Source organism: Vitis riparia, chromosome 6 (genome assembly GCF_004353265.1).
Source record: "Vitis riparia cultivar Riparia Gloire de Montpellier isolate 1030 chromosome 6, EGFV_Vit.rip_1.0, whole genome shotgun sequence".
Lineage (NCBI taxonomy): Eukaryota > Viridiplantae > Streptophyta > Magnoliopsida > Vitales > Vitaceae > Vitis > Vitis riparia.
This window is the reverse complement of record NC_048436.1, coordinates 13,892,539-13,908,919: the sequence shown is the minus strand read 5'-3', so window position 1 is coordinate 13,908,919 and position 16,381 is coordinate 13,892,539. Positions and strand designations below refer to the sequence as shown.

The following is a 16,381-nucleotide window of genomic DNA, read 5'->3' as shown; positions in this document are numbered from 1 at the left end:
CTGCATGGACCCTTTGTAGACACAAAAAAAAAAAGGAAAGAGGCTGGAAAGCAGCTCCTTTGTGTTTATCTGGGACCATATTAAAAGAGAGAAATGGGGAAGTTTCGGAAACACCAAAAATGCGATCAAGCAATTGCTCAATCATTTATGTACAATTTTTTGAAATGGGCTAGGGTGCACATGGGAGATAGCTACTTACCCATGATTTATCGATTGGTTGAACTCTAATTATGGTGAGGGTGTTGTTTTTCTGTGTTTCCCTCAGCCGGGCTTGGTGGTTGGTGCCTTGTATCAGGCACTTTTAATACAACTGATCTTAACCTATTTAAAAAATACATAATAAAATGAATAGGCAATTACAGTTAAAGAACCAACCTAGAAAATGCGCAAGTCCCTGTGCCTCAGAAGGATCGGCGAAACTACCCATCCCAACACACATTGCTGCTGCTGCCTACAAAGATAAAAAAATAAAATAAAAATAAAAATAAAAAATAAAAAACCATCTCCAATTAAAAAATGCAGACTCAATGCAAGCATTTTTTTCACCGAACAAACAGCAATCCAAAAATAAACAATCCGAACAGAAGCTTAAATATCTATTCCCGATTGCGAATCAATTACTATATTTTCAAACTCATATACCACAAAAATAAGATAACAAAATGGAAATTAAATTTTATTTGAATGACCTTCTTGGTCTGAGAGGCATTTTTCTTTCTCTTCTCTTTCCCTTCAACTTCATCATCTTCACCTTCCTCATCCTCTTCTTCTTCGTCCTCGTCATCCTCGCTATATTCGTCTTCCTCCTCCTCTTCCTCGTCATCGGCTTCTTCTTCTCCTTCTTCTTCTTCTGTGTTCGCTGGAGCTTTCGAAGGTTCGAGAGCTCCGTCGGGGTAGATCTCCGGATCGTGAACGATGAGGGCACAGAGGCCATTCTCGAGTTGAATGTATCGGTATAACCGGCGATCGTTCGGAGACTTTATCACGATGTCGTCTGACTTGAAAGTGACACCGCCGACGGCCATTCTGTCTGACGGAAGATGGAGAACAGCGAGAGACAGCGTGTTAGCGATAGTGGTTCTCTTCACTCGGAGCCTGGACTCAAGTAGGGCTTGGACCACACCTGGAAAGACATCCACTCCACTCTCTGTTGAAACGACATCGTTTTACTTCCCCGTTTCTTGTTTCGCCGTTTCATCTCCTCCGTTTCTCACTTTTAAATCAGACTTCAAATGTCTGTGCAATTCGTTTTATAATATACTTCTTACCTTCAAATATTTTGTGTATGTATAAAAGTTAAAAAAATTAGACCATAATTACAATTAAAAATAATTTTTCAACTCAAAAAAAATACATTTAACAAAATTTTAAAATAAAACAATTTATAATAATTTATTATGAAGAAGATATTTCAATTATCTCTTGTGATTATTAAGAATACTCTACAAATTTTTACAATATACATAAGCCTATAATACTTTCATAAATTGTTACAAGGACTTTTTAAATATATTAGAAACTTTCACAATCACGAGAAAGGAGGACATTTGTATAATTTCATTCGGATTACGAAAAGACCCAAAAAAAAAAAAAAAAATTCAATAAAAGAGACCCTGAAAATAGCACCTTATTTTGTAAATAGGGGAAGTTGTGTTTCGAGAGGCCCATTTAAGGTTATATGGGAAAGAAACCCATAGAAAGTGGAATATGGGCTTTGATCATTAATGATCAGAATATATATTTTTTTTTATGCACTAAATACTGTTTCAAAAAGTTATTCCAAAATTGCCCTTTTGTTTTCCTTGTGAGTAGCCACCACAGTCTCCATGTAAGTAGCCACTGGTCTCCAAAATACTCCATGTAATAAGCACTCAAATCTGAACCGAGAAGAAGCCGATCAAAGGAAACACAACATGAGGTATGTGGGTCTCCGTTCAGTGGGTTTTCACCTTCAAGGAGTAATCCTGTAATTTTTCCTCAGAAAAGGTGAAGAAGAAGACCATTTTTGTTGGTACGAATTTCCACCTTCAAGGAGTAATCCCGTCTTTTTCTTCACCTTTTCTGAGGAAAAATTAATAATAATGGTACCAACAGAAAACCATTTAAATTCAACACTTCATCCCCAAATCAAATCAGAAGACTCTTCTATAACCCTCTCAACTCACTATCTTGGTCCTATAAACAAAGAACACTTAATTTGTTAGTCACAACACTCTTGAACCCTGTATTCTTAAAGTTTCCCTAAATCAAATCCTCATTGTGTAACAAAAAAGGAAGCTTATCTAAGTAAATATTGGTTACAAATTAACTAAACACTCTTCTTGAAGCATGAGACTAAACCACAACCTAGATAAAAAGATAGCAAAATAAAAGAGTTAGCTTTTTCACTGTAATTTCTAGATTTCTTATCCATATTAGATAGTTCAACATCATTCCATACTTGTTTCTAAATCATTTCCTCATGTGTAGTTCCATTTTGAGAAATCATCTATGGTCATTTCTCAAGCATGTTTCCTGTGAACATATCATTGGAAGCAATGCATCCCAAAGTATCAAATAATATAGAAAAATAATAAACTTTACTTTTGCATAAGTAGAGTAGAATATGAAGATTGTTGTCAGTTTTGAAATGGATATGGATTCTTCATGAATGTTCTATAGGCAGGCATCCAACAGGCTAACCACTCACAGGGAGAAGTGGTCGGCATAAAATAGTTTTGCTGAACATTCCAATATTATGATTTCTTACTGCTTTTGTTGAGTCATTTCCAATACCATTTCCTACTTCTTTCTTGTTCCTTTATTAGATGCCTCCACATTGTTTTCCTCAAAACTTTGAGGGAAAATTCTCCCTTTTAGGTGTGGGTTTGAGGATTTTGATGAACATTTCAACATTTATAGTCCATTCTTCCGATGACTTAGGTCAAGTTTTGGCATAACGAGTAAATTTGAGAATGTGTTTTTGGGAGACAGACTCATTTTTTCACATGGGTTTGAATTTGATTGATGATTTGGTGAGCATTTCTTAACTATATGGCTACTCATGAAATGACCCATGTAAACTTCTGACTGTATTTGTGGGAAAAAAAGGTCTTACATTAGATAATTTTGCTGACCATTTCTCCAATACATGGCCATCCATACAAAGGCCCACTTCCAAGTTTTGGAACAACATGAACATTTTAGTGTATTTTTGGGAAAGTAGATAAATAAAGGCTCTCTTTTACATATGGGGTCGAAATTGATTTGATGATTTTGGTGAGCACTTCTCAATTATAGAACCATTCATCCAATGACCCACCTCAAGTTTAGGCACAATAATAATATTTTATAAGGTAATTTTGGGAAGTAGTCTTGTTTTTTAAGGATTGTACCTTAGGTACTACCTTAGTGGCCTTGAGGTACTACCTTAGTGGCCTTTAGGTACTACCTTAAGGGCCCCTAGGTACTACCTTAGCTAAACCTCAACTCAACCTCTCCAAAGCCTCAGACCTTCCTCTCCTACCCTTACACCATCCCCTTATGTGCTTCTCTTGAGTGCTTAAGTGGTCCCCAAGTGCTATTTAGGGACTGTACCTTAGGTACTACCTTAGTGGCCTTGAGGTACTACCTTAATGGCTTTTAGATACTACCTTAAGGGCCCCTAGGTACTACCTTAACTAAACTTCAACTCAACCTCTCCCAAGCCTCGGGTCTTCATTTATAACCCTTAGACCATGCCATTATATGTTTCTCTTGAGTCCTCAAGTGGTCCACCAATGGTTTTTTGCTACTGTTCTTTAGGTACTACCTTAATGGCCTTTAGGTACTACCTTAATGGCCTTTAGGTACTACCTTAGTGGCCTTGAGGTACTACCTTAAGGGACCCTAGGTACTACCTTAGCTAAACTTCAACTCAACCTCTCCCAAGCCTCGGGTCTTCTTTTGTGACCCTTAGACCATGCCATTATATGCTTCTCTTAAGTCCTCAAGTGGTCCACCAATGGTTTTTTGCTACTGTTCCTTAGGTACTGCCTTAATGGCCTTTAGGTACTACCTTAGTGGCCTTGAGGTACTACCTTAAGGGCCCCTAGGTACTACCTTAGCTAAACTTCAACTCAACCTCTCCTAAGCCTCGGGTCTTCATTTGTATCCCTTAGACCATGCCATTATATGCTTCTCTTGAGTCCTCAAGTGGTCCACCAATGGTTTTTTTTCTACTGTTCCTTAGGTACTACCTTAATGGCCTTTAGGTACTACCTTAGTGGCCTTCAGGTACTACCTTAAGGGTCCCTAGGTACTACCTTAGCTAAACTTCAACTCAACCTCTCCCAAGCCTTGGGTCTTCCTTTGTGACCCTTAGACCATACCATTATATGCTTCTCTTGAGTTCTCAAGTGGTCCACCAATGGTTTTTTGCTACTGTTCCTTAGGTACTACCTTAATGGCCTTTAGGTACTACCTTAGTGTCCTTGAGGTACTACCTTAAGGGCCCCTAGGTACTACCTTAGCTAAACTTCAACTCAACCTCTCCCAAGCCTCGGGTCTTCCTTTGTGACCCTTAGACCATGCCATTATATGCTTCTCGTGAGTTCTCAAGTGGTCCACCAATGGTTTTTTGCTATTGTTCCTTAGGTACTACCTTAATGGCCTTTAGGTACTACCTTAGTGGCCTTCAGGTACTACCTTAAGGGCCCCTAGGTACTACCTTAGCTAAACTTCAACTCAACCTCTCCCAAGCCTTGGGTCTTCCTTTGTGACCCTTAGACCATACCATTATATGCTTCTCTTGAGTTCTCAAGTGGTCCATCAATGGTTTTTTGCTACTGTTCCTTAGGTACCACCTTAATGGCCTTTAGGTACTACCTTAGTGGCCTTCAGGTACTACTTTAAGGGCCCCTAGGTACTACCTTAGCTAAACTTCAACTCAACCTCTCCTAAGCCTCGGGTCTTCCTTTGTATCCCTTAGACCATGCCATTATATGTTTCTTTTGAGTTCTCAAGTGGTCCACCAATGGTTTTTTGCTACTATTCCTTAGGTACTACCTTAATGGCCTTTAGGTACTACCTTAGTGGCCTTCAGGTACTACCTTAAGGGCCCCTAGGTACTACCTTAGCTAAACTTCAACTCAACCTCTCCCAAGCCTCGGGTTTTCCTTTGTGACACTTAGACCATGCCATTATATGCTTCTCTTAAGTCTTCAAGTGGTCCACCAATGGTTTTTTGCTACTGTTCCTTAGGTACTACCTTAATGGCCTTTAGGTACTACCTTAGTGGCCTTGAGGTACTATCTTAAGGGCCCCTAGGTACTACCTTAGCTAAACCTCAACTCAACCTCTCCAAAGCCTCGGGTCTTCCTCTCTTACCCTTACACCATCCCTTACATGCTTCTCTTGAGTTCTCAAGTAGTCCACAAGTGCTTTTTAGGGATTGTACCTTAAGTACTACCTTAGTGGTCTTGAGGTAATACCTTAGTGGCCTTTAGGTACTACCTTAAGGCCCCCTAGGTACTACCTTAGCTAAACCTCAACTCAACCTCTTCCAAGCCTCAGGCTTGCCTCTCCTATCCTTACACCATCCTCTTATGTGCTTCTCTTGAGTGCTCAAGTGGTCCCCAAGTGCTTTTTAGGGACTGTACCTTAGGTACTACCTTAGTGGCCTTGAAGTACTACCTTAGTGGCTTTTAGGTACTACCTTAGTGGCCTTTAGGTACTACCTTAAGGGCCCCTAGGTACTACCTTAGCTAAACCTCAACTCAACCTCTCCCAAGCCTTGGGTCTTCCTCTCCTACCCTTACACCATCCCCTTATGTGCTTCTCTTGAGTTCTCAAGTGGTCCCCAAGTGCTTTTTAAGGATTGTACCTTAGGTACTATCTTAGTGGTCTTGAGGTACTACCTTAGTGGCCTTTAGGTACTATCTTAAGGGCCCCTATATACTACCTTAGCTAAACCTCAACTCAACCTCTCCCAAGCCTCGGGCCTTCCTCTCCTACCCTTACTGGTCCATTATGTGCTTCGTCTTCAAATCTATTTTATTTGCAATGTAAGGCTACCAACTATATGTATGGAAATTAAATTTAAACTCTTTCCAAATTAAATTTTAGCATATTTGAAATTTATACTTAAGCTAACATGTAATGTTAGATGTTGCATGAATTTCTCAATTTTCATTATGTCTAGTTAGACCAGTGGAGAAATGGTTCATCTCAATTGTACATCTACTTTGTAGGCTTACCATTTTCTGTTGTAAAATAGTAAATGTATATAGGAAAGTGAAAAATGGTTCATAGTGAATGATGGCATTTTCCATTTGCTATGCTCATTGAAATCAAAATTCATAACATAAATATACTTTATGTAAAAGAGCATACTAGGTTTAACAATAATATATTTTATTGGTGAATCAGACGATCTTCATTGCAAATGAACACATCGAAGCCATGTATCATCTTTTCATTTGTTACAATGGTTCATTGGAAGGGATGTGTGATATCCTATATTAGATTAGATATAACAAAAAACTCGAGATGCTATATATAAATATATGGGTTCTTCTTAATTTTATATACACATTTTAGAGCTATAAGGGTTAAAAGTAAACAATTTATGCACATTCGACAGTGAATAGAAGTCTGCACACTCCCACATTCCAGTTTTATTGGATGAATGAAAAAGGGTTTGGCTCTTATTCCAGTTCACAAAGTCTCTACTTCGAAAAAAAAGTGTTGTGCCATGACCATTTCTCAGGCTTCCACCAAGAATTCTCCATACTTTGAGTAAGGCTTGCCAAGTAGTGATAGGGTTTCTGAAATTGCTTGCATCAATGCCATCAATAGGAGTCATTATAAGATTATGGGGTGATTTCATCCATTCTCTATGGAGTGTATCAGATATGTTCTTGGCCAGTGCCCTATTTTGGAATTGTCAGATTTTAGTATCTGCTCCAATGTATATAATGACAGGTTCTTCTCTGGGAAGTATTGTGGCAGAACCAGTCCAACAACCATTGACGTCACAAGGATCAGTTGGATTAAGAGCATGACCAAGATTAACCCATTTGACAAGAACATAAGATATGGAATGGGCCCATGTAATGTTACCCCATACTGCAACATAAGAATTGTAGTGATATAACATATGGTAAACTCCATTGTAGTACATTGACCCTTTAAATTATAAACAAAATGAATGAGGACAAGGAATAAAATTGAATGAAAAAATGGGAAAAAAAATGTATATAATTGTATGACAAGCCATGAAACAAGTTCTTTCCCTGCGAGGAAATAAAGTGAGCAGCCTCTTCAAAGTTCAAACCATAAATCATCATCCAATCTTTTAGGTTTTTCTTTTCCCCATCTTCCTCATAGTGCCCACCACCAAACCCCAAACACTCAAATACAATCCCAACCCTTTATTTTCAGATTTTTGCCCACTGTTCTTTACATTGTGGGACAGTGCTCTTAAAAAAGTAAGGTGGTTAGGGTAGGTAGGGGATGAAGATAGGTGAAAACAAAGTTCAGTGTAAGCAGATGTTACCACAAACAATAGTAACAAAATTCAGCTTCAGCATCCATTCAATATACTTGAGGGTTTGATGAACTAATGACTAAAAGTCCTCATCTATCTTGAAGACATAATTCTTTCCACCATATAGGCTTGACATTACAGATGCCTTTTGATAATCACCCATTCTTCTCTGAAAGAAGTTTGCATTACCCTTGCTCAATCAAACAAATAGGACAAAAAATCAAGGAAATCAAGCCAAGTAGAAAGTGGAAGAAAAAGTAATGGTTATCCGGCAACCAGGGCTTGGAGCAACAGTCATAAAAAAACACATAGGCTAAAAAGTCAAAGCATGATAAGTTAAATAAGAGAAGGAATTTTGATCTTTTTCTTAGAGGAATCCACTTCCAACATGTCCTTAAACTCAAGGAAATCAGCTTCTAACCATCACTTTCATCCTATAGTTCCAGATTCCATCTTGCACATCCCCATATGAAAACTTTAACTAATGGGATAATTACAAGATCTAGCCTTGAGCAACTTGTTTTGTACATACATGAACGGAAGATAAAAATTAATATTTGAGGGTCCTAGAAGAAGACATCTATTAATTAAGGTTAGGATGATAAGACTGAATAGTTTTACTCAAATGTGTAAAAAAAAAATGGTGGAAAGCTCTAAATTAGATAGTTTAAAATTATCATGATGTAAAACATGAGAGGTGTCAAAAGAAGCACCCTCTAGTGGAAGCACAACTTGGTTGAGCATGTGGAATGTCTCCTATTATTGAATGATTAAAAACCCATTTTTGAGTCCAAAACCTAGTAAGCAAGACCTCCAAGATGTACATGTTTTTGAAATAAATAGCATTTTAATAGAGTTCAACAACATAAAATTAGAATCCAAGACATGCACTCATCAATACTCACTGCAAAGAAATAAACTCCATCCAATCAAATGGATTTTCCACGTTGTATTTCCTCTCATACCCAAGGGCAACCTTGAGAAAAGAAAAACAAAACAGTTTAAGCGAATAAATCTACCAAACAATTTGGCTAAAAAATCTCAAACGAACAAAATGGAAATATACCAAAAGGCGGTCAGCGAAAATTTTTATGTAATGTCTCATGAGTGTTGCGTTCATGCCAATCAATGCACAAGGCAGGGCTTCACAAATGAACTGGGTTTCAATTTCCACTGCTTCATGGACAATATGAACCTTTTGCCAGGGTAGCTGCTTCTGTAATAAATTGTTAACAACAACAATGATCTCAATTTTCAAAATTTTTTATTTTTTATTTTCCAATTTTTAGAGGAACTAAAACTAAACCCATGATTTCAAATGAAAAAAAAAAAAAGAGTCTAGGTCTAGGTATAAGACATGAAATAAGTACTATAGGAAAAAAAATAATATAAATATTTGTAAAATCAACAATTTTTATATCATGTGCCACTGAATGGATTAATTCAATCCACGAATCTACACAATCAGTCGTTTCATATTCTGTTCATGATTCTTCGTCTTTGTTTACAGAGTGAAAAAAAGATACATTACATGTTTATAAAGTGAAAAGAAGATAAATTACAAAGGGATGAATCTCAAAAACCTTTGTATCAATCAATCAACTAGTTTTATCCTAGAATCTAGGCTTTCCATATCCGACCTATAACCCGAAGCATGGGCATTCTCGTCTCTCCTCCTAAGGAAAACGCCATGCCTCCCAACACAATGAGGCTGTCTGCACTCTCCAAACTACTCCTTTTACTCTCTCTAATGCTTCGTGGGATGCCCTCAAAAGTAAGCTTCCGCCCATTTCCACCTATCTCTAGGTTGTAGTTGTAGTTGCCGGCCTCTGCTTGGTTGCCTATCAGGTTGAGGAATGCCATGTAAACGGGAATTGACCCTATAAGGAAGGCTTCAGCATGGAGACAGAAGTGTTTGTCAAAACAATTGATGATCTGAAAAGGCAAAAGAGAAAGTTCCATTATTTGCCATAATCCAACAACCAACCATGTTATCCTACTGGGACTGTTTTTCAGTAGCCTGTGAATCATGTATGCATTGTTTTTGGCATCACTCTTAATGTATGGTGCCAAGGTGCTTATCTAAAGCTTACGTTTTATGAATCTAAATTTATGGCAATGTAAAAAAAGTACTTACAGTTACATCCCATTTGTAGCTTTGGTATTTATAAAGATCTTCTATCAAAAATTCAAGTTTGAACTTGCAGCCATAGAGCATGACTGCCTTGTTATAATCTATCAGGTGAGAAACAAGGAGTGGAATATCCCCAACAACAGAGCACGAACATCCATACTATGGGGAAATGTATGGCCAGAAGTTACACGAGTCTTCATGCATGAGCTTGGTGTGGTAAGGGATGATCTTAGGGCATCCAAACTCCTCATTCTTGCAATGCAGTTCAAGTGATTCGACCATCTTCTCCAAAGCTAGACACCTTATATCACCGAGCTGTTGCCTACAAATGGAACATTTGTTGAGTACCCTTGCTTTACAGCTTGAATAGAGTGTGTGTCCATTGTGGCACTGTAGGAACAAAAGCTTTGTTTCAAACATCGACGAAAAACAAAAACTTTGGGGTTTCCTATTCCTAGACAAACAAGAAGACATCATTTACATATTTATAAATCTGGAAGGGACATCTAGGCAATATACCAATTCAAGGCATTCATGATCAAAATCACTCTATCATCAAAAGTGGAGGATGCAAATAAAAGAAAAGACCAACAATAATATAACTATGTTTTTAAAGACAAAAAAAAATGGAAGAAAGATGAGAAGGGGTGTTCAAAGTCCAAGGAAACAATCGAACCAGGCCTGGAATAACTCCCTAGAGGCGCAAATAACAGAGCAAGCAGACACCTTATTCAGATACATAACACCATATTTATGAAAGAAGAGTGATATACAAGAAATGGCAAAACACAGAAGCAAATTTTATTTTGAGCAAAAAGCATGATGAATCTGTTTCCACTTCACTCTCTTATGATCTCGCAAAGGACCAACATTCCAAAGTTTCCAATCCTGTCACTCCCTCTGAAGATTGGTGTGTCAAAAAAGGCACTAGCAAGTGCCAAGTAGCTCCAAATTCTTCACCTCCCAAACAACAGTCACATTTAGTTTTTCTAATACAAAGTTACGCATGCACCAAAAGTCCGCCTCTTAGATCCATCTATTCTAAGGCCTATTGATAGTCACTTCTCATTGGCACTGCAATCCCAACATCTTCTTTGTTTCTACACCGTTAGTATGTCATCTACTCCTCTCTCTGTAATTCTAATGACCTTCCCTTTACACCTACTTCATCATATTTTCCCTGATTAAAGAAGTTTCAGATATCACCTAGTTTTTGTAAGACATTGCAAGGTGTAGTATTTGGAATTAAATAGGCAGAAATTCATTTTATAGGCTGCTTCTGTAATAAACTATTAACAACAACAATGATCTCAATTTTCAAAATTTTTTATTTTCCAATTTTTGGAGGAACTAAAACTGAACCCATGGTTTCAAATGAAAAAAAAAAGAGCAGCATTAGGTAAATTATGATTACTATTCTAGTTCCAATCATCTAACATGAAATTTAAATATTGATTAAGAAAACACCCCCTGTACAGAAGGCAAGCAAAATCGCAGTGAAGACCCTCATATCTAGAAATAAGCTCATTTGAGAAAGTCAAACCTGGCATCAATATTTTCTTTTTAAGCTAAAAAATGGCATAGAAGCTGAAAACCAAAAAGAAAAGGGGGAAACCCATAATATGTTACTTAAACCTTTTGACTAACAAATATGATCCATATTTAAGAACATAGAGGATCCCATGATTTGTGAAGAAACTACCTTCATGAGAAAAAGATTCCTTCAACACATGCAAAGACAATAAGTCTCTCAACAAATAAAGTGGAACTACAAAAGGGGATTACCACAATGAGAAAAAAAAATAAATAAATAAAGCAATAAATCCCATGCTTCACTTATTGAGAGCCAAGGTTCAAAGTTAAAAAATGGAGTTGAACTATCATGATCAGGAAGCCCAAACAAAATCGAACTTGAGGTAAAGAATGTAGTAAAAGCTTTAAAATTTGATGCTTGCTATGAGAGTTTAGGATACAGAACATTACAGAAACTACTAAACCCAGGTTCAAAAATTTATTTATCAAGTGTTCTGCTCCCCTCCCCTCCCACCCCTGCCCCAACCCACACACAAGTGCTTTCTCTATGCAAAACAAAAGTCTAACAATGTTCTGGGATACAATAGCCTCTGTCAAATCCACATAAACAATCAAGCCCATGACTCAAAAACTTGGTGGGGTAGACAGGTTTCTAATTTTATTGCTTTTGCCATACACATGTTTTCATTAAGTTTCAGATTCTATGGTTTTGTTATATTTCACAGTTTTGCCCAATTTCTATGCTCTTAAGAGTTAAACAATAAAAAAAAAATTGGAATTTTATAGTACAAAAACATTAAAAGACATCATCAAGTGCAATGTGCAAGTGCTTTTATGCATATTACACATTTATATAAAAGTTACTCATCAATACTCATCAATACTCATTGCCTCTATCAATTGAGATAAACCTCAATCCATCGAGTGGATGCCAATTGATTGAGGCTGAGTTTTGAAGTTGGATTAACCAGCCCATTTCACAATCAATCAGCCCATTTTTGAAAGTTTGAGGCCAACAAAATATTTGAAAACAAAAATAGAAATTTTTTTCTAAAAAAAGCATTTGGATTCAGCTTAATTTTAGGAGAGAGCCTTCAAAACTGCAGCTTATTGTTTTAGTACAAATTTCAAGTTAAGTAGACCCTTAGTCATGAGGAATCCAACACTTTTGCTCAAATTGGAGTCAATCTTCAAAATCTTATATGTTAAAAAAACAATTGATATCAAGAGCTTCTTTGAACTTGACCATAAAAATCACTCAAATTTCATAGTCCTGGAATTGCAAAATATTACAAAATCCAACCCTTCAAAATCCTACACTTCAAAATCCTAACAATATATTTGACATTACTAATGGTGAATCATGAAAGACATTTTTTTGACATAGATACAACATATGATGGTAGATTTTTGAGGTTGTGGCACCACTTGAAAAGGTCCAGATCTGTGTTAAGGAAGGTCCAGGTCAACTTCAATTTGAAATGAATGGACCCATTTTCTAAATATTTGAGTTTCTAAAGCGGGGCCAACATCATCAATGAGAAATAGCCACCTCATATAACATGTACACATACCTCAACTTTCCTATATAAGTGGTGCTCCCCTTCCAAACATCACCAGCATTAAGAGAGATGATATCATCTATGCAAGTAGGACGTCTACAGTTCCATGTACCAAGAAGAAACTTTCCATCATCAGTTGAAGCTGTCAACAAATAAGACAAAAGCAAAAAAGTTAAAACATTTACAACTCAAAAAGGAAACTCGAAAACAAAACCTGTCTTCTAAATATCCTACTTGGTGATTAAGAATGAGGACATTTAGCTTTTCACCAATCCAACCATGCAACTAAATACATCAAATGACCCTGGATCATTGTAGGTTCTATATGCAAGAAAACCTTCATTAATGAACCACAACTTCTCCAAAAATAAATGGGGTTTAGTTATTCACCTTGAATTAAGCCGAGATAGAGATGATATGTTTGGTTGGTACGATTCCGTTTTATATAACACTAAATGAGGGAGCCCCTTGGCCCAGGCTAGGGGGAAAAATTGATTTTCATATATGAGCTTATAAAGGGATGGGCAAATGTGTTGAAGACTATAAACATCCAAACAAGTAGCATTAAATTACAACAATCACTAATAACAAAGCAGCATCCAACAAACCCTCCAACCACCCCCACCCCAACACACATAGAGGACTTCAAATAATTTATAATGGCATCCCTGTAAGAGTCAAATATTCAAGAATCATAAAAATTAACTACATAAACTAAACCGGTTTAGAAGACTAAAATTCATTTATAAGGATAGAAACAACTTAATCCGTATTGTTCTACATAAATGACACTAAATGTGACCCCAACTTTATATTGCTTTTAATTGAAACTTTTGATCATGCCCTACAAAATATTTTTATTGATCACTATTAGTCTTGCACCTTAATGCATTAGTTGATATAATTTTTTTTTTCAGTCTCATTTTTTCACAAAAATTTTGAAAGTGGACTATCAAAGTAGTAAACCAATGGCACTTCCTTAGTCTAGCATTGCTATAAAAGGACAATTCACTACGAGTTTCCCACTAATGGTATCGAATAACTTAAAATAACCAGAAAAGCTTGACAAGCAACATAAAAATAAATAATCAAAATCTTACTTAAAAATTCCAACTTCACATCTCATATAGCAGAATTAGCTTGGCCAAATAGTAGGCAGAATAGAAAGTGAAGAATTTCTGAATTCCTTTATTGATATTTTAGGTACACACCATACACATATATATACACAAATGACTGAATAAGAAAATATCAATCTAGCTTGATTCTCTCCTAAAATTAGGAAACTGAATCATCCTAAATGATATCTCCTTTTTTTATTCCTAAAATACTTTCCTAAATTAAAACCCTAACTTTGAATGCCAAATTTCAACACTCCCCCTCAAGCTGGAGAATATATATCATATAATCCCAGCTTGCAAGTTAAGTCTTAGAAGTTAGACCTAGGTAAAGCTTTGGTGAGGATGTTTGCGGTTTGGTGCTTGGTAGGAACATAGTTCAATTTAACCGTCTCACTAGTCACCTTCTCTGTGATGAAGTGTCTGTCAATCTCAACGTGCTTGGTCCTGTCATGATGCATGGGGTTCTTTGCTATGCTTATAGCTGCTTGATTATCACACATCATCAGAATTGGAGATGAACTCGTTTGTCCCAGTTCACTAAGAACCCTTTTTATCCAAATCTTTTCACAGATTCCCTGTGCAAGAGCTCTATACTCAGCTTCTGCACTATTTTTGGCTAGAACTGATTGCTTCTTACTCCTTCAGGTAACAAGATTTCCCCAGACAAAAGAACAATATCCAAAAGTGGACCACCTGTCAATGATGTTTCCTGCCCAATCCACATCTAAGTATACTTCAGTGTCCCAGTTCTCTGTCTTTCTGAAGAATAGACCTTTCCCTGGTGTCATTTTTAAATATCTAAGAATCCTGTAGACTGCTTCCATGTGTTCCTCAGTGGGGCTGTGCATGAATTGACTTACAGTACTCACTGCAAAGCCAATATCTGGCCGAGTGTGTGAGAGATAAATCAAGCGCCCGACGAGCCGCTGATATCTCCCCCTGTCTACCGGTGTACTTTCTTTCTCGATACCAAGTTTCTTCTGACTATCCATAGGAGTATCAATTGGTTTGCATCCAAGCATACCGGTCTCCTTAAGAAGATCGAGTATGTATTTCTTTGAGAGACTACAATTCCCTTCCTTGATCTAGCCACTTCCATACCAAGGAAATATTTCAAATGTCCAAGGTCTTTAACTTCAAACTCTTCTGACAAATACTTCTTCAAATTCTGTAATTCCTCCATATCATTCCCAGATAGAATAATATCATCGACATTGACTATCAATATGGCCATTTTCCCGGCATGAGACTTCTTGACAAATAGAGTATGATCAGCCTGACCTTGTTTGTAGCCCAGTTTCAGGACTGCTTTTGTGAATCTATCAAACCAGGTTCGGGGAGATTGTTTAAGGCCGTACAAGGATTTTTGGAGTTTGCAAACCTGATTCTTTACCATACTTCCTTCGAAACTAGGTGGTATTTTCATGTAGACTTCCTCTTCTAGGTCACCATTTAGAAACGCATTTTTTATGTCCAGTTGTTGCAAGCACCAATCTTGATTGACAGCCAATGAGAGAAGAATCCTGATAGTGTTCAGTTTTGCAACAGGAGCAAAGTCTCCTGATAGTCTATCCCATAGGATTGTGTAAACCCTCTAGCTACCAAACGAGCCTTGAATCTCTCGACTAATCCATCTGCTTTGTATTTTATGGTGAAAATCCACTTGCACCCCATGGGCCTCTTCCCAACCGGCAAATCTGTGATAGTCCACGTCCTATTCTTCTCAAGTGCATCAATCTCATCTTGTACTACCTTCTTCCATTCTAAAATTTTGAATGCCTCTTGTATTGTGTTGGGAACCTGAGTATCATCAAGAGAAGTAGCAAATGCTCTGTAAGATGGTAATAACCCTTCATACATAACATAATTCCCAATTGGATGATCTGTACATCTCCTAACACACTTCCTCAATGCAATCGGTAGAGTAGAATCATCAATGCTGGGAATTAACACCTCTCCAACCCTATCCTCACCTATGTTCTCTTCAGGAAGACTTGAATTGGAGTCGATATATTGGCCACATGTTGATTGTGATCCGTGCTTTAATTCCTATCTTTTCCTCCTCCTGATGTAAACTTGTAAGTTCTCATTAGCAACTTGTGGGGCTATAGGTTGAATAGGCATGGGAGACTGGATGGTCACGGGAGAAGGAACATTTGTGTGCTGGGCTGGCTGGACTGATGACGGCATGGGTGTGGACAACTCAGTGGGCGCGAATTGGGAAGGATTTGGTGACTCTGAGTGAAAAGAAGGTACACCCTCAAGAAGAGACTCCCAAACTTGATGTTCATTCATGCTCTCCCCCTGAACATGAGATTTGGGATAGAAGAAGACATGTTCAAAGAAAGAGACATCCATGGTGGTGTAAAATCTTTTGTTGGTTGGAGAATAACATTTGTACCATTTTTGGGTTGGAGAATACCCTAGGAAAATGCACTTATTGGCTCGAGGAGCAAATTTGCTACGATTTTGAGGATACACATGAACGAATGTCGTGCAACCAAATACTTTGAGTGGTAAATCA

At 37.4% G+C, this 16,381-nt stretch overlaps 2 protein-coding genes and 1 pseudogene across 2 annotated transcripts in view; all 3 read right to left on the bottom strand.

Moving 5' to 3' along the window:
- Positions 1-1,133, bottom strand: part of LOC117915652 (nardilysin-like) — a 60,478-nt gene extending 59,345 nt beyond the window's left edge. Inside the window, exons 1-2 of the mRNA XM_034831275.1 lie at positions 690-1,133; positions 376-451 (exon numbers count right to left, since the gene is read on the bottom strand). Of these exons, the coding sequence (XP_034687166.1) occupies positions 376-451; positions 690-1,025 (412 nt within the window). The 5' untranslated portion in view covers positions 1,026-1,133. The remainder of the gene's footprint in view (positions 1-375; positions 452-689) is intronic.
- Positions 1,134-7,586: 6,453 nt separating this feature from the next.
- LOC117917008 lies at positions 7,587-13,373 on the bottom strand (annotated as a pseudogene).
- A 1,239-nt stretch (positions 13,374-14,612) lies between these two features.
- On the bottom strand, positions 14,613-15,741 carry LOC117915900 (uncharacterized mitochondrial protein AtMg00810-like; the record flags this gene model as incomplete). Its single annotated transcript, XM_034831643.1, has 3 exons — positions 14,613-14,912; positions 15,239-15,450; positions 15,519-15,741. Coding segments are annotated over 3 exons (735 nt in total), but the record flags the coding sequence as incomplete, so codon positions are not given.
- Between the last annotated feature and the right edge of the window lie 640 nt (positions 15,742-16,381).